The 26,553-nt window shown below is 41.1% G+C and overlaps 1 protein-coding gene across 3 annotated transcripts; it reads left to right on the top strand.

Annotated features, from left to right (window-relative positions):
* The first annotated feature begins 8,902 nt into the window (after positions 1-8,902).
* On the top strand, positions 8,903-25,387 carry LOC106840579 (pantetheinase). Of its 3 annotated transcripts, none has more exons than XM_014856151.3 (9): positions 8,903-9,126; positions 9,393-9,643; positions 10,940-11,070; positions 14,687-14,879; positions 15,557-15,848; positions 16,265-16,626; positions 21,666-21,836; positions 22,845-22,937; positions 25,206-25,387. In XM_014856151.3, exons 2-9 carry the CDS (start codon positions 9,431-9,433, stop codon positions 25,221-25,223), a joined length of 1,473 nt encoding a protein of 490 aa, XP_014711637.1. In that variant the 5' UTR covers positions 8,903-9,126; positions 9,393-9,430; the 3' UTR covers positions 25,224-25,387. The 3 variants fall into 3 exon arrangements, with proteins under 3 accessions (XP_014711637.1, XP_014711634.1, XP_014711631.1); XM_014856148.3 differs by having other exon boundaries at positions 8,953-9,126; positions 22,845-22,979; XM_014856145.3 differs by having other exon boundaries at positions 8,953-9,126; positions 22,845-25,387.
* The last annotated feature ends 1,166 nt before the right edge of the window (positions 25,388-26,553 follow it).

Raw genomic sequence — 26,553 nt, 5'->3', positions numbered from 1 at the left:
CTGTTTCTTCTGAAATTATTCTATCCTGGAATCTGCCCAATCCTGGGGAAGCCCCCTCGATACTCAGGGGTTTGTTGCAGCCCGTGCTGGACTAAGAGCTTCCTTAGATAGGGCCACCTGCCACTTTTCTCCCAGTTACCCATGCACTAGCACCCTGGCTAGGTCAGTAATTAACTGTGGGAAGAGACACACATGAATGCAGGACGTGTGGGAGTGGTTAAGGATCACTCTGAGTTTGGGGACACCTTTTTCCCCACAAAATGTACGACAATTGCTTTCCTAGACTTTTCCCAGGTGTTTATTTCCACTCCATTTAATTCAATCCAGTTCCAGGAAGCCAGAGACATTCTGGGCAGAAGAAAATGCCCTTGGTCTCTCTGCTGCCATCATTCCTGGATTCTCTCTCCAGGGCCTATGCCATAGAGATCCGAGGATTGTACCTGTGCTCTCGACTCTTCTGTGTGCACATGGCTGTCTTTGCACCTGATGGCCTCATGTTGGTTCTTTCTAGGCTTCTTTCCTCTCTCTCCTAGACTGTTGTCTCAGGACTGCATTAGTACCTAGTGGCCCCAGCTTCCTCACCACCCCTCACCACGCATCTTATGTAAGCCCACCTCTGCTCCCTCTCTCCTACAGGGAACTGCAGAACCACCAAATCCCCTGGGAGTTCTCAGCTCTTGCCCATCATGACTCAACAACCAAGCTTTCCCTTTAAAAGTCGTTTGCTTCTTATCTTTTAATACCTCACATTTTTTATTTCTTTGACCTGTTTTTTCTCTCCTCTCACCTCTCGCTTTATTTATCATGACTTATAAATGAGGACCTCTGCTAGGATCAGCCCTCGCAGCTGTGTCTTCCTCATGTAAATTCTTCCTTTGGAGAGTGAGGCCACTCTCCTGGCTTCAGTGAGTATTTCTGAGGCAGCCGAGTATAATTCACTGGTGAGCAAAATTACTGTTTTCCTGGGAGCCGGTTCAGGCTGCATAATAATGATTAAGGACTGTATTAAAGAAAAATAAAAGTTTTATTAAGTCCTATGGCATAAATATATATTCTTACAATGTAAACAACTTTATCAATCAGATTAATGTCAATCAGGAAATTGACGGTATTCTAGCCATTAAATATTAATATTTAGGCATATATATTTAGTACAAATACTGAGGCATAGCTCTAATCTTTCATCATATTGTTAAAAAACAAACTTCAACTGAGTAAATTTTAGAGATTTTATTGGCTTTATTCATTGACTTGTAAATGCATTCCATTTAGAAGATAGAAAGGGGCTCTGAGGAGCTGTACAAAATGGAAGACTTTTATAGGCAGAGAGAAGCCAGGCAAGGAAGTTATTCTAGCCAAGAACGGATCGTTTCAGCAGTGGCACCTTCCTTTAAAGGAAGGCAGGGGTCTGTCAGTGGATTACCTCACTAGTGCTAACCGTTAATTCCAGATCAGCTGATTAAAGTTTACACTCCTGCGAGAGGCTGAAACTGCAATTAGGTGAAGTTTCAAGTCTTGGTTTGCTTATGTGGAGCTGAGCACAAGTGACTTCAATGTGGGCCTTTGTTTCTATTTCTTTCTTTCTCCTTTTTTTTTTAATGATTTCCCCTTTTGATCAGACTCTCAGCCTAACTGAGAGACGTGATCAAAATTTAAGGCCTTGGCACCACTCTCAGCTACCGCTCTGTTGCTCTCCCAGCTTTTACTGTGTGCTAGTCACAGGTTATGACGTCAGACTCACATTTTTTAAGTTGGTCATTCTCTTTGTTCCTTTTCTGATGTTCCAGTCTTAGGAACAAGGACCATTTGCTTGGTGGTTAGTGGCTGCGAACATGCATTTAAAGCTATTGAGAGAATACGGTGCACCAAGGAGACTACTTTGATTATTACAAGTAGGATAATTTCCAATGTTTGGAATGCACTTCAGATCATGGTCCCTAAGACCCAAACCAATTAAAATCATATAAGTCAAAGAAAGACTCCATTGAAAGAGTCACTTTCTTAAGCCAAGTGGCTTGTTCAGTAGTCTCATGTAGCTGAGTTTCAACTTCCCCAGAAGTGCTAATCCAAGTGCAGCAAGTGGGATTGGCCACAGCACAGACACCTCCTTGCTCAGCTAAGAGATAATCGAGGACTATCCTATTATCAAGAATAACTTTGGCCAGGGAGTCTAAGAGTTTTTCTTGGGCAGCTATTGCTTTAGCAGCAGATTCTTTGATGTCTTCAAGAGCTAAGGAGAGATTCCCGGTCATGGCCTCATCTGTACTCACTCCAGCTAAGGAAGTAGGGACCTGCCAAGGGAAGTGAATCCTGAATCCTGAAAACCTCCTGGTATGCCCTTTCTAATTCAATGACGTAAATTCAGGGGAGATGACCAGTGAGGTGTCTCAGCCTGTCTGTGAACAGCTAGGGGCACAGTTAGGTAACCTGGGAGGCTTTGCTCACCATCCAGGCATTCATAGGCTCAAGGAGAGTGATCACCACCACACAAAGATACATCTCGTCTGGGCACAAACCATTCTCACTAAAGTGGCACTGTTAATAGACAGATTAAAGTTTTTGATGACAAATCCAGCAGTCTGAATCGTTACCACCCTTAGCAATGGCCTGGGAGATACAGATGATGGCATTATCTTTCCAGGCCAAAGCCAGAGTAAAGGAAAGAAAGAGGAGAAGAGGGGTTCTCATGTGGTTAAAGTGTGAAGTCTTGATCTGGCATCTTGGGCAGAAGAAGTCCACACTGATGTCAGTTACTTCTCTTCCTTGTCAATGTGGTTCAGAGATCTCCAACGTTTGCACAGGACCAGGTGTCAGGTGGAAATGTCCTTAATTGGGGGATATGGACACAGGGTTCAAATCCCTAAAGTTTGGCTGCCATCTGGGTAGTGAGGAGAATCCGCATAGACCCTTCCAAGGAGGTTCAAGGGTAGTCTCTGTTCTTAGTGATTCTGATCAGAAGGGTGGGAGAAAATCGGAAACATTGGTTTGGAGAGTTGTAGCCAGATATTTGAGGAAACCAGAAGAATTCAAGATCCAGTCCAGTTTACCAGTATATAGCAAAACTTCAAAGACAATTGAGAGGACTAGAAGCTAATATCTAGAAAGGTGCAAAGACAATTTTTCTCTTTATAATCACCCCATTCTTTCCCAAAGGTAATCACAGCAAAACTAATTTGTTTGCATTAAACTTGGTCTGATTATTTACATAAGTGCAGCAAGAATAGTGATTGACATACGCTCTTTTGAAGATTGCTTCGCTGGAAACTTGTAAGCAAGGTACCAGGCCAATTATTTTAAGGGGCTTTATTGGCTCAATAATGTCAATCTTAGTTTTTAAAAGCTGTCTGGGCATATCTGAGTCTATGCACATCTCTCTCAAATACAATATTCCAGTCAAAGTCTTGGTAATATAACAAATGTTTCCAATTATGTCCTGTTATGAGGAGAATGGATTCTTATTGGATTTATTGAAATAACTAACTGTATTGCTGTGAAAAGAATACTCAAAAGAGTTTTTGAACTCTGGAGAGATCAGATAGGGAGAAAAAGTAAATGATTCATCTTTGTTTACAAAGGTATACTTTATCAAATTTGTGTAAGTTATAGGTCGCTTAAGAGAAAAGATTTCCCTAAATCTGGAAAAACAAAACATTAAGGAACCAATAATGTCTCAAACAAAAAGTCATGAAAAATTATAATCATCCTCCTCAGTTCATTCAGTCCCATGTAATTAATACCATTGGGCTTGAATCCAGTTTTTTCATTAGTTCTGGAAATTCTTACCCAGTTCAGTTTTATGATATCAAGTTATTAGAAACCTGTACTTGTCAAGTCCTTTGCATGATTCTCCTTGAATATGAAGTAATTTTGCAAGAACACTTTTCCAAGAGCATCTGAGTAAAAAACATAACTGTAAATGACCAGACTTAAAAATGACCGTAGTTAAGATCTGATGAGAGTTCATTATAATGAAATTGACAAGAAAATCTGGTTATTTCTGTGATATACAACGTTTTAAGATAATAACTGGAATTATGACTGGTAACATTATACCAGGACATATCAGATTTCCAGTAATGTAATACAATTTCTTCAAGACTTATAACACATACCTATATAAATACAGCATAAAAAAGGCTTGGTATTACTTCTTATTTGACAGTGCTTCCCACGTAATTTAACATATCAAATAAGCCCAATTAATTTAACATCTCTCTGTTTAGAAAGACAGAGAACAAGTCTTTTGAGATGTTCCGTGGGCCCTCTGGAAAATCCCAAAGTTATTTTGAGCTCAAAAAGACTTAATTTAGAATTTTATTTTGATAAATTTAATAAAACATAGGATCTTTTCTTTCTAGGCAAATCACTTAAAAGGTAAAGAAACTTTCACAATCTGTTGTCAAAGGCAGTTGAAAAGTCCAAGAAAATTGTGTCCTTTTAGCTGAGAGAAAACCAATTCTAATTTTGCACTAGTGTACTTTTGATGTTAAAACTCTTTTTTTTTTTGCTTAAATAACTTAATTCTATTCTCAGCCAGCTTGACCACACACAAAATTATTTTCCCAAGATTGCTTGTCCACAAAAACTTCTAAAATTTTACCCTATGCTTTTCCTCTTTCCCACTCTGAAATAATCAGTCTCACTTTAGGACAAAATTACTTTCTTTTTCCTCAACGAAAATGCGTCTCAGCTCCTCACATATTCTTTTACCTAAAGCACACATCTTTCCTTGCATTCAGAAATGTTTCCCTTATTACTTTTAGTAGATTTAATTACATGTGGTTAGAATTCTTAATCCTTAAAAACTTTACTTTCTAGTGAAAATAAAGAAGTAAACAATTATGAACCGTCTTTCACGTTAGCGTTCTGTGGTTTGGCAAATTTATAAATTCTTTTTATAATTTCTAGAAACATATGCTTTCTCATAGTAATATTTTTCATTGTGGCACAAAACATGTCTGTTAATAGACCCAAATATCTTTAGTTCCTCTATAAAAGGAAGCCAAAAGTGGATAAACCTGTGTTCAGTAATTAATGTTTCAGTATGTTATCTTATTTGGAAATGATCTAGATACTTAATGACTACCCAAAATTTAATTTAAGTTAGCAAAACCTTAAGATTTCAAGTTACCAAAAGGATTTGGGGAAACTATTTAAAAAGTTTGCCCAAAAACTTTTGTGTCATTTACATTTGTCTAATTCACTTGTTCTCACCAATTATATTTAGATTACTTATGAAAATTTCATCATATCAAGTTATTTTTCTTGAGGACAAATTTTGCAACAGAAATAACATGAACTTATTTTATCAACAAATCCAGATAGAATAAAAGTTGCATGTCTGCATTATATTCAATATTGATAACTCTAAAGACATGTCTATTTTATAAACTAACAAACTCAAATTAGTTTTAATACCAAATATTTTCCCAGATCGTGTTGAACATGAAAAGCATTTGGGTTAGTTTCTATTATATTTTTGAAAATTTTATGAATATTTAATTCATATAAGCACTTAATTTTCTTTAAGCAAATCTAATAGAGCCCTTTTACAAATTCATTTTAGCAATACTATCTGGAGGTAGAAAATATCACACATCTTCAGCCAGAACAAATACTAAGTGTGTCTGGCAGTATTAAACAAAACTTAGATTTAAGAGGTGCCTCCAAAGAGGCTGCAAAAGACATTTTATTTGTCTCTTCCCGCTGGGTACTGCAGACAGATCGGGGAGAGCTGACTCTGGTGAGAGTTCTCACACTTCGCTGGCTGCTACCACTTTTCTCAGGATCTCCTCTGCAGGTTCTGAGCAGGGTTTAAAGTAGAGGGTATAGCTCTAATATTTACCAAAATTTGGCAAGGTTTTCTATTGATTTTAATTTTGGTTTCCTTGGCTGTTTAAGGGAATAACATTGCAGTTAACCAGGAAATCTCTCAGAGTCCTGTCAACTTCAGGAGGGGCCCATACCAGGGCCCTTCTTCAGGGTTAGATACGAGAGAGTCTGTAAGGCCACTATCTTGACAGACCTTGTTCACAGTCTTGTTCCAAAGTCCTTTCAAAGAGCTCAGCTGTGGTCATGTTCGGTCAGAACGGTCCAATTAGATAAGATCCTCTAACAAGTGCACTTGAAATGAAGGGTTCCCAAATAAACAAACAGATTGCGATACCTATTTTAACTGGCATGCAGAAGCCTCTAAAAGTCTTCAAGATTCCAAAATAGCTTCAAGGAAAGATTCATTACACAGGGCTAATAAAAAGTTAAAGATAGGCGAGGTACCTAAAACAAAAGACTATAAGACAACATAACTCCTGCTGTTCCCGTCTCCTTTATTTGAGTACTCATTCCAGTAATCCTCTATCTGAATTGCCTTTCGACTCTAAAGAGACCATTAAGCAGTTACCTTTTAAAATAAGACCGTCCAAGGCTACAGGTGATCCCCTTCAGGTATCTTTCACTCCTTGTTCAAAGGCTGGACTAAGGGCCATAGTTAAAAAATTTCCTAAAACCAGGGAGGACCCTCAGAAGTTTTTGTAAATGGATTACCTCTTGAGATTAGTAGATTGATAAAAAGGCAGAAAACGGGATGAGCGTCTTCTCTCCACACACAAGTTTTGTTGGAAACTATTCCCCCAGTCTGTCTACTCTGTTTGAGCAGAAAGGCTGCATTAGAGGAGCTTGGCCGGCTGCACATTGCTTATCAAAGGTGATGCAGTGGCATTAGCCATCAGGAGACCCAGCTCAGTCACGGCAGCAGAGGCTGTTGGTGCCCCACCACTTCTAGTTTGATGGCTTTCTACTGCAAGAACTGCAATTGTCCTTCTGAAGACTTTCTCTTGGCTAATACATGCTAGGTAGGCAGCAAACTCCAGATTGCCATGGTGGTAACATGTCAGGGGAGGGGAAGGTTTATAGAGTCCAATGATGACGTTTCTGTGTTGTAGTGAGCCTGTGCCCCTGGGATGTGACTTTCATGAGTGCTTCTCAGGTTTTCTTTCCCTCTTAGTTGAGACAGGAAGGCCAGGAGGGCGAGAGTTGGGGTTACCCTTCCCCTAGGTTGGTTAGGCTCTGGTAAATAGTTTCTTTTGAGGGCAGACTTTTGTTAAGGAGAAGAAAATGCTCTGGGCTTATTTCAAAGTGGAGGTAATCCCCCTTCCTCCTGTAGGAAGCTTGAGGCAGAGGGTTTTTTCCTCCATTATTTGCCGAGAGAAACTGTGGGGTTCCTGGAGGTAGAACTCACAAAAGTGTGACAGCCTCCCTAACACTGGGACCCTCCTAGTTTTTAACTTTCAAGCTTGGCCATAGTGGGCCTCCAGCAACTCATCAATGACAGTTTCAGCGATCAAACCAGTAGAAGCTCCAACAGTGGAGCCATTTGCTAACCATCTGCCACAGTGGTTTGTCCTAGGACTTCAATTCTCTGATATAGCCAAGAAAAGTTGTTGATTTTCACTTATTCATCCTTTTTTCTTGTTATGAAGTTGAGAGAGATGACTTTCAAGCTCTTTATATATCAGATGGGAAACCAAATTGGAGGATCTTATTTAGTGTTTTTAATCTGATAAGATCAAAGAAGTAAGTTTTTTAGCCTTTGGGTAACTCCTTTCAGTTTTAACTTTTATTTCAGAACCTCCTTTTATAAATTGTTGTGTAACAATTACATCCTTTGAAGTATGAGGTGTCCCTACTTACTCGGGAATGGAAAGACGAAAGGAGGTCAGCAGACAGAGGGAGCTGGCGTTGGCTGTAGGCTCAGGAGGATGGGACAACCACAACTTCTTGGTTACTTTGGCAGCCCCAGAATAAATTTATTATAGTTCTGAAGTAAAAAAATAAAACATCAGACACACCCATTTGCAAATTCAACCATAAAACCATCATCCAAAATGAAATATCCTAAAAATAGAATGGATAATCATAAATACTAGTTCTATAAACATAAAATAATATTATACTTAATTCACAACCGAAACAAAACTTATACACTTGTTGCATACCAAAATCTATAAGCTCCTTTTCTATTTTCTATTATTTTCCTCTCTCCCTTCTTTAGTTCTCACGCTTGTTCTTTATGCTCCTCTCTCTATTACCCCTGTGGGATGCAGCCTCTAAAATGGTCCCCAGTGAGCCCTGCCTCATTCACACTCTTGTGTAATCCCCTCCTGTCGAATGTGGACTGGACCTACTGACTCGTTTTTGATGAATAGATTATGACAAAAGTGATGAGGTGTCATTTTCCATATTAGATTACTAAAGCACTGCAGCTTCTGTCTTGAGTGGATTCTCTTGCTCTCTGGCTCTGAGGGAAGCCAGATACCATAACGTGAGCTGCCTTTTAGTGAGGCTGAGGCCTCCATGGCAAGGAACTCGTATCTCCGGGCAACAGCCAACGAGGACCTGAGGCCGGCCATCAGCCATGCGAGTGAGCCTGCAGCTCGGGAGTGAATCCTTCCCAAGCCAAGCTCTGAGATAACTGCAGTGCTGGCGAGCAGCTTCATTGCAGCCTGTGGAAGAGATCCTGGGCTTCAGGTTCCCAGCTCAGCTGCCCCTGGAGTCCTGACCACAGAAAATGCGAGATAATACATGCTTGCTGTTCCAAGCTACTAAGTTTTAGGGGTGATTTGTATAGGAATAGATAATGAATGACTATTTTATATTTCTCTTTGTCCTGGCTTCTCCATTTTGAGGAAACTGAAGTGAATAAAGCATGGAGCCCAGATATCCACATGATGATAATAAGAATAATTTTAAACTGTAAAGTTGTTTACTCTTCACAGTGTTTACATACACCGCGGTGTGTTTAAAACAGGTGAATTCCGACAGTTTGTATGTTTAAATCCTAACCACCTGTACCTCAGAATGTGACCTTATTTGGAGGATTGTTTCAGAGGTAATTAGTGAAGATGAGGTCATTCTGGAGTAGGGTGAGCACTAAATCCAATGACTAATGTCCTTATAATGAGGGGAAGTTTGCACTCAGACATGCGCACAGGGACAACGCCGTGTGAAGACACACAGGGAGCACAGAGCCATTTGCAGGGAGAGTCCCAAACAGACTCTTTCCTCACAGCCCTCGGGAGGAGCCAACTCTGCTGACCCCTTCGTCTGAACCTTTTTGCCTCCACAACCGTGAGACAACACATTTCTGTTGCTTAAACTATACAATTCTTGGCACTTTGTTATGACAACCCTAGCAAACTAGTACATAAGCATTTGCTTATTTGATCTTCACAAATCCCTTCCATGAGGGAGGGTCATTTGTTATATAAGGAGTGTCTATATCTATGTCCGTAATGTAAAACCAGAAAGTTTTCTTAAAGTTAGACTTTGTCACTTTAAAGTCCTAAGTTCTGGGAACCACGTGATTTCTTGTGTTTTCTCTCTATAAATATCAGGACTTGATCTATCTCTCAGCAAATCATTGGATTTCAGCATGATTTCTTCTCAGCTGCTCGCTTATGTGGCAGTTTTGGTTTTCTGCACCTTCCAAGCCCGCTCCCTGGAGACCTTTATTGCAGCTGTTTACGAGCACGCAGTGATATTGCCCAATGCCACCCTAACGCCAGTGTCCCGGGAAGAGGCATTGCTATTAATGAACCGCAATCTGGATCTTCTGGAGGGAGCAATCGCCTCAGCAGCCAAGCAGGTACCATCTCTGAGTGTGCTGGATTCTATGTGCGCAAAGGGTGGGGACTTAGGAGACAGGGTTACTGTCAGCATCAACACCCCTTGGGACAACATATGTGTCAGGGAAGGCAAGAACTGAATCAGAGTCCTACCTCCTTCTCAAAATTATTGGAGCAAGGACACTATTGCACTTCCCTAATAGTGAGACAAAGTTAAGGAGAGAGCAGGCTGGTTATCATTAGAGGCAGCAGACTTTTGAGGAACTTGCTGCAAATTCAACAACTTTGTTGCTCTTTTCTGCTACATGTGGTGGGTGGAGGATAAAAGGGTCAGGGACCAGGTGCTGTTTGTAGAGTACTAGTGGCCTCAGTGTGCTGTTGTGCTCTAAAGAGTTGGCAGGTTTTTGGGTTAGTTCACAACATCAAAACAATTAAACTTCAGTTGCAAATTACTTAACAGCATGTATTATATACTTCATTCTACTGACAAGATAAAAGCATATATGTTAATGCACAGTAAGTCCTTGAGTTGAATGAAGGGTTAAGTTTAAGTGTGTGGTTTGAAAGAATATAGTTTCAATAAGATATTCATAGATCAAGTACAGACGAGGAATGTATGAAGCATGATGAAAGTCATAGATACATACATATCACATATATCTATCAGTATACATTCTTATACATAAGGAGATTTCAAAGGTTATGAAGGATTCTGAGGTTTTTTGCACCCTTAGTCCAGCTATTCTTTTCAAGGCCACAGCAGCTTTCAGGGTGACTCACCCTCCCGAAGGTGCCCAGGGCAGCTCACATTGTACCCCTAGGCCCGGCGTCCTTCAGGTAACCGGTGTCTGAAGTCCCTCCTTCTGAGAAGCAGAAATCACTTTTGCAGCATAAGGAGCAGGGAAGGCTGGAGCAAGGGGGGAAGTGAAACAGAGATCGAGTTACAGATCCTTCAGGTGCATGCAGACACAACAGTCGGCCAAAGTTCAAAGAGGGTCATTTTGGGAAGAGCTGGGTTTAAAGGTAACAACTCTAGTGCGTGGCGAACCTGTGAGTAGCCTGGAAAGCTATTCATGTTTGTGAAAGAATGAAGAAGTCAAATAGAAATGACAACAGAGGGGTTCGAAAAGGAACGTGGCTGGGCAAAGAAAATAAATTGTGAAAACATAGAAAACAAAGGAATAAGATTGAAAGAAAAAGAAAGCCCAATTGGTTGCTCCTCAGCTGCTCAGTTCCTCAGATCCTCTCCCAGCCGCCCCCCTCCCACTTTGATTGTTTGCTTAGTTGAAGAATACGTTAAGTTCCATTTTTAACAGGGTGCGCACATCATCGTGACTCCAGAAGATGGTGTTTACGGCTGGAACTTCAGCAGGGACACGCTCTATCCGTACTTGGAGGACATCCCAGACCCCGAAGTGAACTGGATCCCTTGCAACAATCCCCACAGGTAAAGAAACACATTGTTAAGAATTCAATCGTGAACATGAACGCACTTCACTTGGGAAAACTTTATGGAAGATCACTGCATACGACCCGCTATCAACTCTAAGTTTCAAGATAGTTTTATTATCTTTCATCTCATATGGATACATTTAATAGGAATGTGAATATGAATTACGAAATCACAGAAATCGGTGTGGGAAGGTCACGTGAAAATCACGGAATTCAATGTGAATTTCCTTTGAGGGAGTGAATCTGGAGAGATGATGGTGTAACTTGCTTAGGGTCACGGGGTAGTTGGTGAGTGGAAGAACCAGATCCACTCTCGTCTTCTGACTCTTTACTAGTGAACGGAAAATGGTTTCTCTGTTGCATCTGCAATTTGAAAACTGTGTGAGTAAATAGCAGAATAGAGTCACATGCCAGTTTAGGATTATAAGCTTTCCTTTCTCACCCATAAGACAGCTGATGTTTAATGTATATGAAATTCTTAAACTTAAGCTGATTGTCAGCCTAGGAAGTTATGATATAGCAGGTTTAAATCAAGTCTAGACTAAACAAAATAGCACTATCACTTTTACTATAAGCAAAACAATACCGTACACATCTAGGGGAACTGTGTCAGTTAACTCACTTCTTTCGAAATGCGCCATTGCTGAAATCGTAGGAATTCGTCTTTGGGAACTGCTCTCAAAACCACACAAACTACTGTAACTGCTTATAGAGATGCCTTGGTTTTGACAAAGTTCAATAGTTTTCTGTTAATCATCTACGGTATGCATATTTCATTGTATCATAATTATTTTTTAGTTAACTATCTCCCATGCCTAGCTTCAGTTTCTAAAAGGCAAGAACTCTGTTATCACTTCCAGTATGAACTGACTTCTCTTGGTTCTGAATGGCCTTCCCCTAGAATCAAATTTCCAAGAGCCTCTTGAAAATCCCTTCCAGGATGTTCCATTTGTTCCATTTCAAGGAGTCTGGTTTCCCCATCCTGTTTGCCATCAACCAATGACATCTCCATTCCTTGCCTTCATTCGTTTATTCAACATGTTGTTTGAGTCCCTACTATGTCCAGGCACTATTCTGGGCAATAAGGTGAACTAAACAGGTTTAAAAACTCTGTTCTCCTGGAGCTTATAGTCTAGTATGGGGAGAGAGTCAATTGAAAAACAAGATAATATCTAGTGATCTATCATCCACCTATCCATGATGTGGCGTGGAGGTAAATGTTGTGGAGAAAAATAAAGCAGGAAAGGTGAATACGGTGGCAAGTGTGAGGCTGAAATTTTTAAGTCATCAGAGGGCTTCATGGTGACATCTAAGCAAAGACAAGGGAAGTGAGGGAGTAGGTCACATGGATATCTGAGAAAACAGCATTCCAGGGAATTCTAAATGCCAAGATCCTGTGGTCAGAGTGTGTGTCTGCCATATTAGGAACAGCAAGAAGGTGAATGCGGTTGAGTGATGTGAGGGAGGGGGAGAAAATTGGGAGATGGAGGCAGATAAGTGGGAGGGGACTGAGTGCATAAGGCTCCATGCGCCTTAATAACGACTTTGTTACTTGAGTGAGGAGGTAGCCATTGGAGAGTTTTGAGCAAGAAGTGAAGTGCTGTGACTTCAGTTTTAGTGTAAGGATCACTCTGGTGGCTATGTAGAGAACAGACTCCACAAGCAGTCAATAAAGAAGCAGGGGACACTTAAAAAGCTGTTATAGTGATCTAGGCAGAGAGATGATAGTCTTGGGCTGAGGCGGTAGAAGTCTGGGTATTGAGAAATGACCAGAGTCTGAATAAAGTCGGAAGGTAGGTAAGACAGATCTTGCTGAAAGATTGGACGTCGGATGGGAAGGAAAGAGAGGAGTCAATCTCCTTTACCCCTCACATACAGTCAGATATCACTTCTTGTTGAGTATGTTTGAAATATCCACTGAGTCAAATGCTCTTTTTTCTCACAGTCGCCAATCTTTTTTTGGCTCACATCACCACTTACCCTGGATGTTATAGGAACAAGGCCCTCATCGTTTCTCTTTTTACAAAAAATTTATTTATTTAGCATTTATACTTCACATACTTCTAGAAGGATTTGAGATTTCTTATTACATCTTATATAATTAAAAAGTAAGATAGTTTAGATGTAAAAACTAGAAGCCACATGAATGAAGAAGAGAAAGTAGTTGTTACAAAGCACCGTGGTAGTGGGCTGATCGTTACAACTGGACATGCAGTAGACGTCTGAGAGTTCCTGGGAGGTTAAGAGAGGAACAATTTGGCGCAGAAGTTTCCATTGCCTCATAGAAGAAAGCTCGTAGATTTCTTGAGAGACAAGCTATGTCCAATAACCTAATTCAAAGATGAATTTATTATTCACCTTTTAATGTGGACTCTTTCTTAGGTACCGGGAACTCCACTATGTGAGAGTGTAGGAGTCCTTGTATAGAGGGCATCCTTTAATACAGTGACTGGCTGCACCTGTGATCAAGGTCATCTGGCCGGCAGATTAAAGAGTCAATCATTAGTTCAATAAATTAAAAAAACAATGACTGCCTGCCCCAGTGTCTGCACTTCCAGGATCAGAAGCAGTTATCAGCGATCAGGATGCAGAACGCAAACGCAGAATGCAAATGCAAAACGTTAACTGGAGGACAGAAATATTGCCCACCCTGCTCCCATAGGCTGCCTGCAAGGTGCTCCAGGAACACCTGCATGGCTGCCTGCCACTGGCTAGAGGGTGGAGAGAAGTGGGCATGGTAGCCACTGCTGAGCCAAGAGCTGAAATTGACTGAAATTAACTGCAATTGACCTTCCAAGCCTTCTTCCGGAAGTTGCAAGCCTTAGAATAGACCCCAGAGTTCCAAAATAGTTACACCAGACACATTCTGCCGTGCAATTGTTATCTAGGTGGAGGGATGGATTCCTGGTGCTTTCTACTCTGCCATCTTCTCAGAATACTCCTATTTCCAAATTGTTCTTTCATTTGAAATATTTCTTTTTTGAGGAAGATTAGCCCTGAGCTGACATCCATTGCCAATCCTCCTCTCTCTCTCTGTCTTTTTCTTTTTTGCTGAGGAAGATTGGCCCTGAGCTAACATCTGTGCCCACCTTCCTCTATTTTATATATTTTATTTTATAAGCCTGCCACAGCATGGCTTTTTAAGCGATGTGGAGGTCCGCACCCACGTCTGAACTGGCAAACCCTGGGCTGCCGAAGCGGAGTGTGTGAACTTAACCTCTGCACCACTGGACTGGCCCCGAAATATTTCTTAATGCCTCTTTTCTGTCAGCCATGGGTCCAGTGAACAGGAGATGTGTGCCTTTGCCCTATAAGATGGGACACATATTATAAGATGAATGCATAAATGAATATATGATTACAGATGATGATAAATGCTATGAAGAGAAAAATACGTGGCCTGGAATCTTATCCTAGAACAGTTTCCTAGAACCAAATTCCAATAAGCTTGTACTTCCTCTGAAGTCTTTTGTTTTCATCTTTCCCTTCTACTTATGTTATTTAGAATTTACTTTTGTGTATATCGCATAATAGGTTCATGCAACTATTATTCTGAATTTTGTTAAAAGCTTTGATTTTTTTTTTTCCCTCTTCCAATGAACACGTACCAGATTTGGCCACACTCCAGTCCAAGAGAGGCTCAGCTGCCTGGCCAAGGACAACTCTATCTACGTCGTGGCAAATTTCGGGGACAAGAAGCCATGCAATGCCAGTGACCCTGAGTGCCCCCCTGATGGCCGTTACCAGTACAACACTGATGTGGTGTTTGATGCTCAGGGAAAACTTGTGGCACGCTACCATAAGGTAGAATTAATTTGCAAATAATTGACTACTGAGTGTTTAACAAAATAAAGTGGACCAGAAGGAAAAAATCCATTATTGTGGATAATAATAAGCATTATTTAGAAGTAGAGTGGAGACAGAGCACAGAAAGTAATGATTAGGTGCAGTGAGCTCTTCACGAGGATTCCTGTGCCTTTAAGAGCACAGTAGGGTGTCGCTGAGTGTGTGCCAATCGGTAGGAGCCTACTGCATGGAAACATAACGCTGACTTTTGGACTTTGTCCTTTTAAAGACGTGCCCTGACAATGGATCAAGGCTAGAATGAAAAACTACTTGCCAGATAGACTTGGCAAGAGTCTAGGTTTTGAAGAGAAAGGAGCGAAGAAACTTCTTTGCCCACAGAAAATAGTTAAGTGTTCTTGGCAAATAGATGTTAACTATTTCGTGCCCATGTCTTGTAAGATTCAAGAAGGTCTTAATAGATAAGGATTCCCTTGTACGTATCTACAAAATGTGGAGACTGAATCAAAGCCTCCTGTTGGCTGTGGTCCTCTCTGATTCTCTAACACTCTTTCCTGTGAAGACAGTGGTCATAGATGAAATTGGCACTGACTTATGTGAGCTTGTACTTTTTCAGACACAGTGATGTCCAGGACAACTTCTTAAAAGAGATTTTTTTCCCCCTTTATTTATTGCAGCAAAACCTTTTCATGGGTGAAGATCAATTCAATGCACCCAAGGAGCCTGAGGTCGTGACTTTCAACACCACCTTTGGAAAGTTTGGCATTTTCACGTGCTTCGATATTCTCTTCTACGACCCTGCTGTTACCCTGGTGACAGATTTCCAAGTGGACACCATCCTCTTCCCGACAGCCTGGATGAATGTTTTGCCACATTTGTCAGCTATTGAATTTCACTCGGCTTGGGCTATGGGCATGGGGGTCAATTTCCTTGCATCCAATATACATTACCCCTCAATGAAAATGACAGGTAATGTGACATCTTTAAGATTTACAGGTTTGATGTAAGCAAAAAAGCAAAAAAAATTGCTTTTTTTCTAGCTAACACGTACTCCTTAATACAACGTTCTCCAACTCCAGCTGGCGGCATGCTGTAGAATCCATCTCAATCTGAATTATTTAGTTTTATTCAGCTTGAATGTACACTCTCTCTTTTTTCCAAAATTCACCACTTTTCATGTGAAACTCTCTCTTCTTGGCTTCTTGATGTCATACTCTCTTGGATTTCCTCTTACCTCTTGTTCTTATCAGCATATTTACTGAAATTAATGAATTGTATAGCTTAGAGGGAGTAAAATGCTAATGTGAGTTTCAAATACCAATAACAACTGTGCGATTCCTTTTCACTTTCCCGGTTCAAATGCCATTTCAACTTATCACTTCCAGGAAGTGGCATCTATGCTCCTGATTCTCCAAGAGCATTTCATTATGATATGAAGACGGAGGAGGGAAAACTACTCCTCTCACAGCTGGACTCCCACCCGCACCACCCAGCAGTGGTGAACTGGACTTCTTTTGCCAGTGGTGTGAAAACACTCTCAACGGGAAACCAGGAATTTAACAGCACTGTCTTTTTTGATGAATTCACCTTCCTGGAGCTCACCGAAGTCACAGGAAATTACACAGTTTGTCAGAAAGCTCTCTGCTGTCACCTAAGCTACAAGATGTCTGAGAAGAGATCAGATGAAGTGTACGCCCTAGGGGCATTTGATGGCTTACATACTGTTGAAGGGAGTTATTATTTACAGGTAATGATTGCTTTGGTGGCAAGGGAGTTACCAGGTAAAATACAGGACACACAGTTAAATTTGAATTTTAGACAAAAAATGAATTATTTTTATTATAGATATGTCCCACTTTCGAGGATATACATATACCAAAAAATTTGTGGTTTGTTTGAAATTTGAATTTAGTTGAAAATCTTGAAATTTTATTAGCTGAAACTTGCCATCCTCGATGTCAGCTCAATTTTAAACTAGTTGGGAAAAGGCAGAACATTTATTTGCAGAACCAGTGTTTAAAATGATATAATAATCAAATTACAGATAATTTTAATGGATAATTAACCTCTGATATTTCCTGCTTGAACAAATTTAGCCATTTTCTCTGTATGTTCATGAATGCCTATCTTGTTTTATAAGAAGCTTGACACTGAGTATGTCCTGGAGCCATATAGCGTTAACCTCTGAGATGTACAGTAGAATATTTATTGCTGCAAAGATTCAGATATCTCACAGCCCTCAACAGTAGAGGAGCAATTGGAACCTGATGAGATGGAATCCCTAAGAACAAGCAGCTTCCGTGTTCCTCTCTTTCTGCCCTTTTCTTCCTTGATCTGGCTCTGAACCTATTTCACTCAGATTATTGCAACATCCTCTTAACAAGGCTTCCTGTTGACACTTTCAGCTCCATCCAGTCCATTCCCTACACTATCATTGCCAAAACCACTAAAAGCCATTTCAGATTATTTCACTCCCTTGCTTAAAATTCCTCACTGTCTTCTAATTGGCAAATCAAATTCCTTAACATAAAAGGCTCAGAAAGTCTCTGTGTGGCCCCTTCCTATTCTCAATTGTCTTCTCTCACTCTACCAACGTGTGCCCTGGGCTCCTGGCATATTGAGACATTTCCCCATCTCCAATATGCTAGCATCTGCAGAACCTCTGGATGTTTGCACAGATTGCTTCCTTTATCTATGGTGGCCCTCACCTTCTTGTCATTCATTGGGCTTTTCAGGTCTTGTCTTCACCAGGGAGCCTGCCCTGACACTTCCTGTGGCACCATTCCCACCTCCCCAGCTGGGTTAGGAACCTCTTTTATGTGTTTCCAGACACCTATGCTTAACTTTATCAAAGACATATCGTGTCAAGTTATGTATGTACTTGTTGGAGACTGAAAGCCCTTTGAGTGCTGGAACTATTCCCACCGTGTAACATTTTGTTTGCTGTATGATCAGCACTCTAAGAATGCTTGCTCACTTCGACATTTATCAAGTGCCTGCTGCATACCAGGTATCTACTCAGGGCTAATGATATGAAGATGAATAAGCATAGACTCTCCTCTTGAGGGATTTGGTAGGGGAGAAAGACACTTGAGCAGACACTTCAATACAGGTTGGCATGTGATAGAACATAGAATGTGCACTTTGCTATAGAAATAGTAGGGAGTTGTACTCAGCCTAATTTGTGGATCTGGGGAAGTTTCTGGAGACATGATACATGAACTTATGCTATTATCCAGGCGTAAAAGAGTGGGAGGGAATTCTAGGTGAAGTGGAGGGCGTGAGCAAGTTGTGGATGTGTGAAAGAGCGGGGTGTGCAGGGAAGAGCAAGCCATTCAGTGTTATGAAGGCATAACATCACAAGCAGTGGTTGGTGGAAGATGAGCCTAGAGGTGGGATCATATCCTGCAGAATCTTACATGGTTCCTAAGATCTGGACTTTATTCCGTCAGTGATGGTCTTCTGTTGGAAGGTGTCCAGCAAGGGAATGATGTGATCCAATCTTCTTTGGAGTAGAACATTTTGGCTATACTGTGGATGATGAAATAAGGGCAAAAAAAGACTAGTTAAATTATTCAAATACTCCTTTTAGGACCTGTACAGCAAGATTATGTTAGTAAGAATAAAACCAGGATACGGAGTCAAGAAATATTTAAAAACTAAACTGGGCGGCCAATTTGATTTGGAACAGAAAAGCAGAATGAAGGGTCTAGAATGTGCCAGGTTTCTAGCTAGAGCGGCTGGGTGACTGTGATGCTCTGAAAGATCAGGATGCGAAGGGAGGAGCAGACTGGGTGGCAGTGGGGAGATGCTCAGGTGAGCTCTGGATGTGCTAGTTTTGAAGCTCACATGGGACATTCATCTGCAGCATCCAGTAGGCTGTTGAATATATGGGTCTGACGCTTAAGGGAGATATTAGATTTAGAAATATTGTTTCGAGAATCAGGCAGGATAAAGAGGGTGGTTAAACCCTCAAGAGTGAATCACATTGCAAAGCTGGCTACTAGACAGTAAGGAACAGCGTGCTAAAGGTGGAACCTTGCCGAGCTCCAGCGTTTGGGCAAGAAGTGGACAGAAGAACAGGAACCTGAAAATATGATTGGGAAATGAAGGAGAATTTAAAGAGAACCTTCACGGATGGCGAGGAAGTAGAGACTCTCAGGAGGAGGAAATTTTTATGCAATATGTTTACCATTATTGATATGAATGAGTAGAATTTTGGTGGAATTTCGTGGGTTCATAATGGTAGAGTGAAAGGCAGATTACAGTGAGTCAAAAAGTTGAAGGGAAGTGAGAATATTGAAAGAATGAATGAGAATTTCTTCCTCGAAAATCTCATCTGAGATGAGAGAAGAGAAACAAGACAGGAGCCAGACAGAGACTTGCGGTCAGGAAAGGCTGTTTTTGCTTTTTGTTTCCCATAGATGAGATGTCCTGAATTATCTTTATAGATCTAAGAGGAAGGGCAAGAAAAAAGGAGAAGGATGAAAATATAGCAGGAATGAATACTCCTAATCAGTGCTTCAAGGTGCTGGAGAAAAGGGGAAAAAATAATATAAATGATATCAAGAACACAAGTAGAAAATGTCCAAAATTCAAATTAGTTAAATTATGTTGTATAAGAATATTTATTGCCATATAAATATTACCACATATTATGTGGCATATGGACCTATATTGTACTATATATGGTATTATATGGCCATATTAATTTTTAAAATTAAAAAAATTGTGATGTATTATTTTTTTATTTTTTGTGATGTATTTTTAAGTTTAAAAAGTTGGTTACAAAGCAAGATAGCCCTCTCTGGGCTCTTCCTCTCTCTTTCTCCTTCCTTCCCTCCTCAATCTTGGCTCACCTCTCTGCCTTGCCCAGACCCTTGGCTGCACTTGAGGAGAGCCATGGTGGGTCCTTCATGGTGTTCAGAGGAAGGTCAGCTCTGCCAGGTAAAACGAAGCCCTCAGTTGTCCTTGCCGGGCAGAGATCCCTGAGCTGGACCACCAGTGCCAGGCAGGTTTTGGAAGTTAAAATTCTAAATTTAGAAGCTTTTCTCATCTATATGGTGACCCTTTAGTCTTACCAAAAAGAGACGGAAAGTTCTGAGCGTGTGGGTGCTTGCCCATCTTAAGCTTCACAGTAGGGCGATCTAACCAGGCCTTTTGTTGGGGGAAACCCTGAGCTCAGTACCTTTAGAGTGTTCCTCTCGGGATGCTCAGGTTTTCCAGGTTTCAAAGTTCTTCTAATTCTCCTCCTGAATAGGGTTGCCTAATTCAGCAAATAAAAATACAGGATGCCCAGGGAAATTCGAAGTCTAGATAAATAAGGAATACATATTTTTAAATATAAGTATGTCCATGTGATATTTGGGACATACTTACACTAAAAACTATTTTTAGTATTTTTAATTTATCTGAACTTCAAATTTAATGGTCATGCCTGACCATGTTCCTGAAGGATAAATGCCTTGCTGACGGCTTTGAGAGAGCCGAGTGGGAGAAATGGCCTTGCAGGGTGTGGTGGTGGTGGTGGGAGGCGGTCTCAACAATGATGTGTTCATGTAATCCCCTTCAACCACGTCTTTCAAAGCCTCCATCGAGACATCATCTGCTTTACCCTCTCTGGAAATAAATGCCCAGCCTTTCACTGAAATAGGGGAGGGGCAGCTGCCCATCCTCAGTATCTGAGGCATCCTTAACAACTGCCCACCAATATTCCTTACTTTAGCCACCACGACATTCCCAGTTTCTGAGGTATCTTGTGTTCCCAGGGATGGAACTTTGTGAGCATTCTGCAGTGTAGATAAGGTTGATTCTTGGCTTTCACCACTGCCGAGACTCGATTAGGACTTGGCTGTGTTACATCTGCTGAATCAGTTACCACTTTTGCATCAACATCCCAGTTTCTAAAATTGTGCCGTGGTCTATCCTCCTGCTCTCCTATCCTTGTGGGTTTATTTCTTTTTTAAAAAAGCTAATGTTGGTTTTCGGACTTCGAGGGAATGAAACAGAAGCATGCGCCCATGCTGCCTTTACCTAGAAGTTGTTTGAAGCCCATCTTAAAACACTTGCCCTAAAGTGCTTGTTCTCCAGCTTCACAAGTAGAAGCCGGGGCACCTGCTTCATTAGAACCTTTAGTCAGGCAAGAAATGCAGGGGGTTTGCAGTGAGGCTTGGAAGATGCAGTGCAGCTGGAGTTAAACGGATGCGGATCTTCCTTTTGGGGACTTTGCGCCTGCATGGTGATGATTCACATAGGTTTTACAGTCACGGCGGCGTAGTAGAGTGTAACAATGCAGAATGGTGAGAGCTGTTCCAGTCCTTGCTCAGATATGAAGTAAGTGACTTTTCCAGATCACAGAGATTGTCTCTAGATCAACTCTAGGGTTCACTGAACTTTAAAGTTCTTTCATTGTGTGAAATAGGCAACAAAATGAGATTAAACTAGTGACTAAATTCAACCCTTTTTTTTTTTTAGAAATTGAACACTCTTGATTATTTGAAGCATTGCCTACCTGAGAACAATGAGGGTATAATTGTTCGTGCCTATAGATCAAAGATCTGATTCTTTCTGTGGTTTAATGTGCGTCGGTGAACTGTGGGAAGCACTGGGGTGGGAAGTTCTTTTGTGTTATGACTTGTTGCAATGGCTGCTCAGCAATGAGCTGGATTAACCTAATGGGGAAGTAACACTATTTAACCAAACGAAGGGGCCTTGGCGTTTTTCCAGGTCAGGCCGGTGTTTCAGTCGACTTTCCTGGGACTTACTGATTTGTTTCTACTTTTGCAGGTTTGCACTCTGTTGAAGTGTAGAACCACGGACTTACACACTTGTGGTGACTCGGTGGAAACTGCTTCCACTAGGTTCGATACGTTCTCCCTCAGTGGCACTTTTGGGACCCAGCATGTCTTCCCTGAGGTGCTGCTGAGTGAAATTCAGCTCGCACCTGGAGAATTCCAGGTGAGACTCTTTGCTTATCATTGCCAGTTCACTTCATGTAAGAGGAAGCACTTTTTAAGAACAAAACGTACCCACGTGCTCACAAATATGACAAAACTGCCGTTTGGAAAGGGTAAACTATCCTTGGGGAGCACGAAGGATGCTGAACGGGCTGGAAAGCCTTACTATAAGAATGAGGGTGTCCTTGAGAATAAACAAATATGTTCTTGTAGGGACTATGGGGAGGCTGGGCTGCTTCAGCTCTGTTGAATGGGAAGAAGCCTCTAGAAGACTTTCAGGCCCAGTCCCACCAGAGGGAGCCCCTTCGCATCAGTGGGTAGTGACGGTCTAGGGAAGATAGAAGGAATTCCTCTCCTGGTGTGGGTGAGGGCCCTGTGCGACCGTAGGAGACCAGGGAAGACGGAAAAGCTGAAGGAGAGAGAATCTGACAGTGGCTGATGTTGGCGAGAAAGCAAAGAGGTTTTTTTAGAGGCCAGATATGATTCCTTACTGCACAAGTGCCCTGCCCAGCCACATCCTCACTGTCTTGCCCAGCAGGTTCTGCTCTCACTCTCCTTCCTGGTGGAGACAGTTGCTGTGGGGAGTTGGGGACGATGGGCAGGTTGGGAGGCTGTGCAGAGTGAGTGACAGGGAGGGTAGAGGCTCAGCTCCACCCTCTTCCCCAGCCCCTTCCCATCATTTGGAGGAGGCGTTGCTTGTCTGAGAGAACTAGACTTCTCTCTTATACTCTCCCACATCCATTGTTTCACGTTTATTAACTCATGGAATGCTTCCTTGACAAGTAAATTCTGAGATATCGATTACAGGCATTTCAATAAGAAATGAATCAGTGCCAATTCCATAGCTCCAATTTTTCGTGTGCTCTGTGCCATTTCAAACATCTCTAATAGAACAGAATCTGCCCATTATCTTTATTGTTCCCTCATCCAGTTGCACTGAATTTGAGAAGTGTTGTGAGGTTGCACCACTTAAGGGGAGACTCAGCCCACTCTTCTGTGTTTGTGTTAGGTGTCAAGTGATGGACGCTTGTTCAGTCTGCAGCCCCCCTCGGGACCTGTCCTGACAGTGACTCTTTATGGGAGGCTGTACGAGAAGGACCAGGTATCCGACGCCTCATCAGACCTCACAGCACAAGCACTGAGAGTAATGCTCGTAGTTCTAATACCTGTTGGGTTCTCAATAAGTTGGTAGAATATTTACATTTTCTCTCTTTTATTTTGGATAATTTAAAAAATGATGGATAAGAAAAGAAAGATGGGTCTGGGCTCCTGATGAAAGTGGTTGTGGCCTCTGGCATAAGTGAATTACTAATATATATTTTTCTTTATTTAGACACACACACACACACACACACACACACCAGACAATGTGAGCTGGATAAATAGTGGTAACATTTTGAAAGGTAAAATCTATAAAATGAGAATAACAATTGTACCCGCCTTTGAGGGCTTTGTTCTTGAGAATTAAGTGAGTCAATACATTTAAAGTGCTTGGTCAAGCTCCTGGCTTGTGGAAAGCACTGTATATGTGTTACCTATTACAACAATATGTGACTGTCACAGTGAATCCAACTGGGATGTATTTACTGCTGAAATTACACCCCCTCTGGTTGTTGAAAGCGCAGACATTCAACAGTGGTTCAGCCGCCCTGCATACGTCAATTAGAAAATCAATGAACGCAACACCAGTGGGTCGCTTTGGCCTGATGTCTAGCACCAAGGCATCCCAAAAGGCAGCTGGGATTGTGTCTGGGCACCTTCTAGAGGACCTTCACATTTTGTGTGTTTTTCAGTGGGATTTACCACCTGTTTAGGGCTTTGCCTATCTTGTCAGCCTGTAAGCGTATTTACAGGGGGGCTCTAAAGCAGACATTTACCAAATCTGGCCTGTTAATTGTTTTCATATGGCCTGTACACTAAGAAAGGTTTTTACGTTTCTAAATGGTTGAAAAAGAAAATCAATAGAATAACATTTTGTAACACATGAAAATTATGTGAAATTCAAGCCTCCATGCCTAAAGTTTTATTGAACGCAGCCACGTTGACTTGTTTGGGCACTGTTGATGATTGTTGTCATGCTGCAATGGCAGAGTTGAATAGCTGTGACGTAAACCATATGGGCAGAAAAGCCGAAAATATTTACTTCCTAGCCCTTTACAGAAAAAGATTGCTACCCGTGCTCTAAAGCATTAAATAACAACGGATTTTAGCACTGGAAACCTTAAATACAAGTGAGCGGGCAATGTGCCCTTGAGTATCTTTCCTATAATTCTTCCACACAAGCATATATAAAATATTTTTATTTGCTTTGTATTATATTACCATCACACAAAAAAAGATTACCTTGATTAACTTAAGACCAAATACACTAAATGGACTAATACACTAAACAGGAGAATGTGGTTTTTATAAATGTGATTGGTATCTATTCCCCGTAAGATACCACACCAGAAAGTCTTTTGTTGCATTTGGTGTATTCTAAAATTCCTGACAGAAATCATATGAGTTTTTGTCTTCAAAGTTTTCCTGGAGATCGACTAAGAACTGCTCTTATGAATACACTGTCTGATATTTTCCCCTGTGACTAACTTAGAATTTTTCTTAAAATTGATTTTTCTTAAAACTCAACATTGCAGCCATGAATTTACTTTTTAAAAAATGGCATTTACTACATCCATACCCAGCTCTGATCATTTTTTAAATCTAGATTTCTTTAATGCATACATGTGTATTTTATGCTAATTTCGATGTGCTTTTTAACTGTAATTTTTGTTACTTCTGCATAAAACATTTGGAATGCTTCTTTGATACAAACAACCAAATTCCAAGAAAGACCAATGCTCAAACACAGTTTTTTTCATCTATCTTTTTCTGCCTCAATGAATTTGAATGGTCTAGCAAGCAATTTTGACACTTCCTGGTTTGCAGATACAATTTATGTTACCAACTTCATGATGATGTAAAATGCACACCTACATGTATATTCACTGTGGCAACCAGCTTACAAGGGAGCCCCCAGTGAGCCCCACTTCCAGGCTCCAAGGCCAGATTCTCCATGATTAACAATTCTGCTACTATTAGCCTTGTCACCTATATAAGTCTGAATCCATTACCACTTTTATTATAACACAGATCCTTATTCAGTTCTGTTTAAGAGTTCCAATGATTTTACTTATTTGCTTTGTTAGTTCTTTACCTAAAGAATACATTTCAGTTCTCTTAAGGCCTGAATTGTGTCCCTCCAAATTCATATGTTGAAATCCTAACCCCATACGTCAGAATGTGACTGTATTGGGAGAAAAGGTTGTTAAAGATGTACAGTGAGGTCATTAGGGTGGGCCTTAATCCAATATGGCTGGTACTCTTATAGGGCAGATTAGGAGATTAGGACGTAGACATGCACAGAGGGAAGACCATGTGAAGACACAGAGGAAGATGGCCATCTGCAAGGCAAAGAGGGAGGCGCTCAGAAGCAACCAACCCCGCTGACACTGTGATTTGGACCTCTAGCCTCCAGAATTGTGAGAAAATAAATTTCTGCTGTTCAAGTCAGTCTGTGGTGCTTTATTATGGCAGCCCTAGCAAAATAATATAAATTCCAATCCTCTCCCTTCTCCATTTTCCACTATCAACTGAAGCCTGAACAAGAGGGTTACCTAGTAAGAATATCCAGCTGGCTGGGCTCCTCGGGACTCAGCTAGAGACGCCTAGGGAAGCATTGCTGATTAACTGGTAGTGAAACCGCCAAATCATTGAGGATCCTCTGGAGTAAGGAAACCAGAAAGTCACATGGATGAAGTTACGTAATTAATCTGTCATTAAATGTTCTTTCTCAGTAACAGCAGAATCTCTTGACGTTATACAAATTAGCGAAACACAGAACATCTTTTAAGTCAAGTCATCTCCCAAGGGATAGACCGTCCACATAACCCTGATATCAACCTCACCCTGCACACACACGACCTTCTGTGAAGGACAGCAGGGCACTTGCAGCAGTGATCCATGTCAGCAGCACATCATTTGGAAAGAAACATTTTTGTGGCAGATGCCTTTCCTGAAAAATGCTATATCACCCAATAAATATTTGAGTAAAATTTATCTTGTGCTTTGGGGTGACATTAACTGACTTATAAAAAAGACATTAGGAAATAAAGCTCCTTATGTACTTGGGAACAGGAACACCATGGCAAGCCTCAGTACCATCATACAGTTTTAGTTTAATGCAGAAAACATGCTGGTGTATCAGTGATAGGCTTAAAATATTACAGGCTTCAAAAAACCCTAGATGCTTTTTCTCTGTTGGATATTGACAAATATATTAGTTATCCATTGTGACATAACCAATTACCCCAAAACTTAACAGCTTAAAACAATGGACCTTATTTCAGTTTCTGAGATCAGAATCTGGGAGTGGTTTAGCTTGCTGACGGTCCCTCCTGAAGTTGTAGTTAACCTGTCACCAGGGCCACAGTCCTCTGAAAGCTTGACTGCAGCTGGAGACTCTGCTTCTGAGCCCACTCACGTGGTTGTTGATAGCCCTCAATTCCTTGCTGGAAGCTGGCTGAAGGCCTGTTACTTATGACACGGAGCCTCTCCATGGGCTGCCTGAAAGTTTTCACAAAAAGGCAACTGGCTTCTAGAATGAGTGATAAGGTAGATAGGTAGGTAGATAGATAGATAGATTGATTGATTGATACATAGATAGAGTAAGCAAGCCT

The sequence above is a fragment of the Equus asinus genome, chromosome 24 (genome assembly GCF_041296235.1).
Source record: "Equus asinus isolate D_3611 breed Donkey chromosome 24, EquAss-T2T_v2, whole genome shotgun sequence".
NCBI lineage: Eukaryota > Metazoa > Chordata > Mammalia > Perissodactyla > Equidae > Equus > Equus asinus.
Note: the sequence above shows the minus strand (reverse complement) of the source record. Positions and strands in the feature narration are given on the sequence as shown.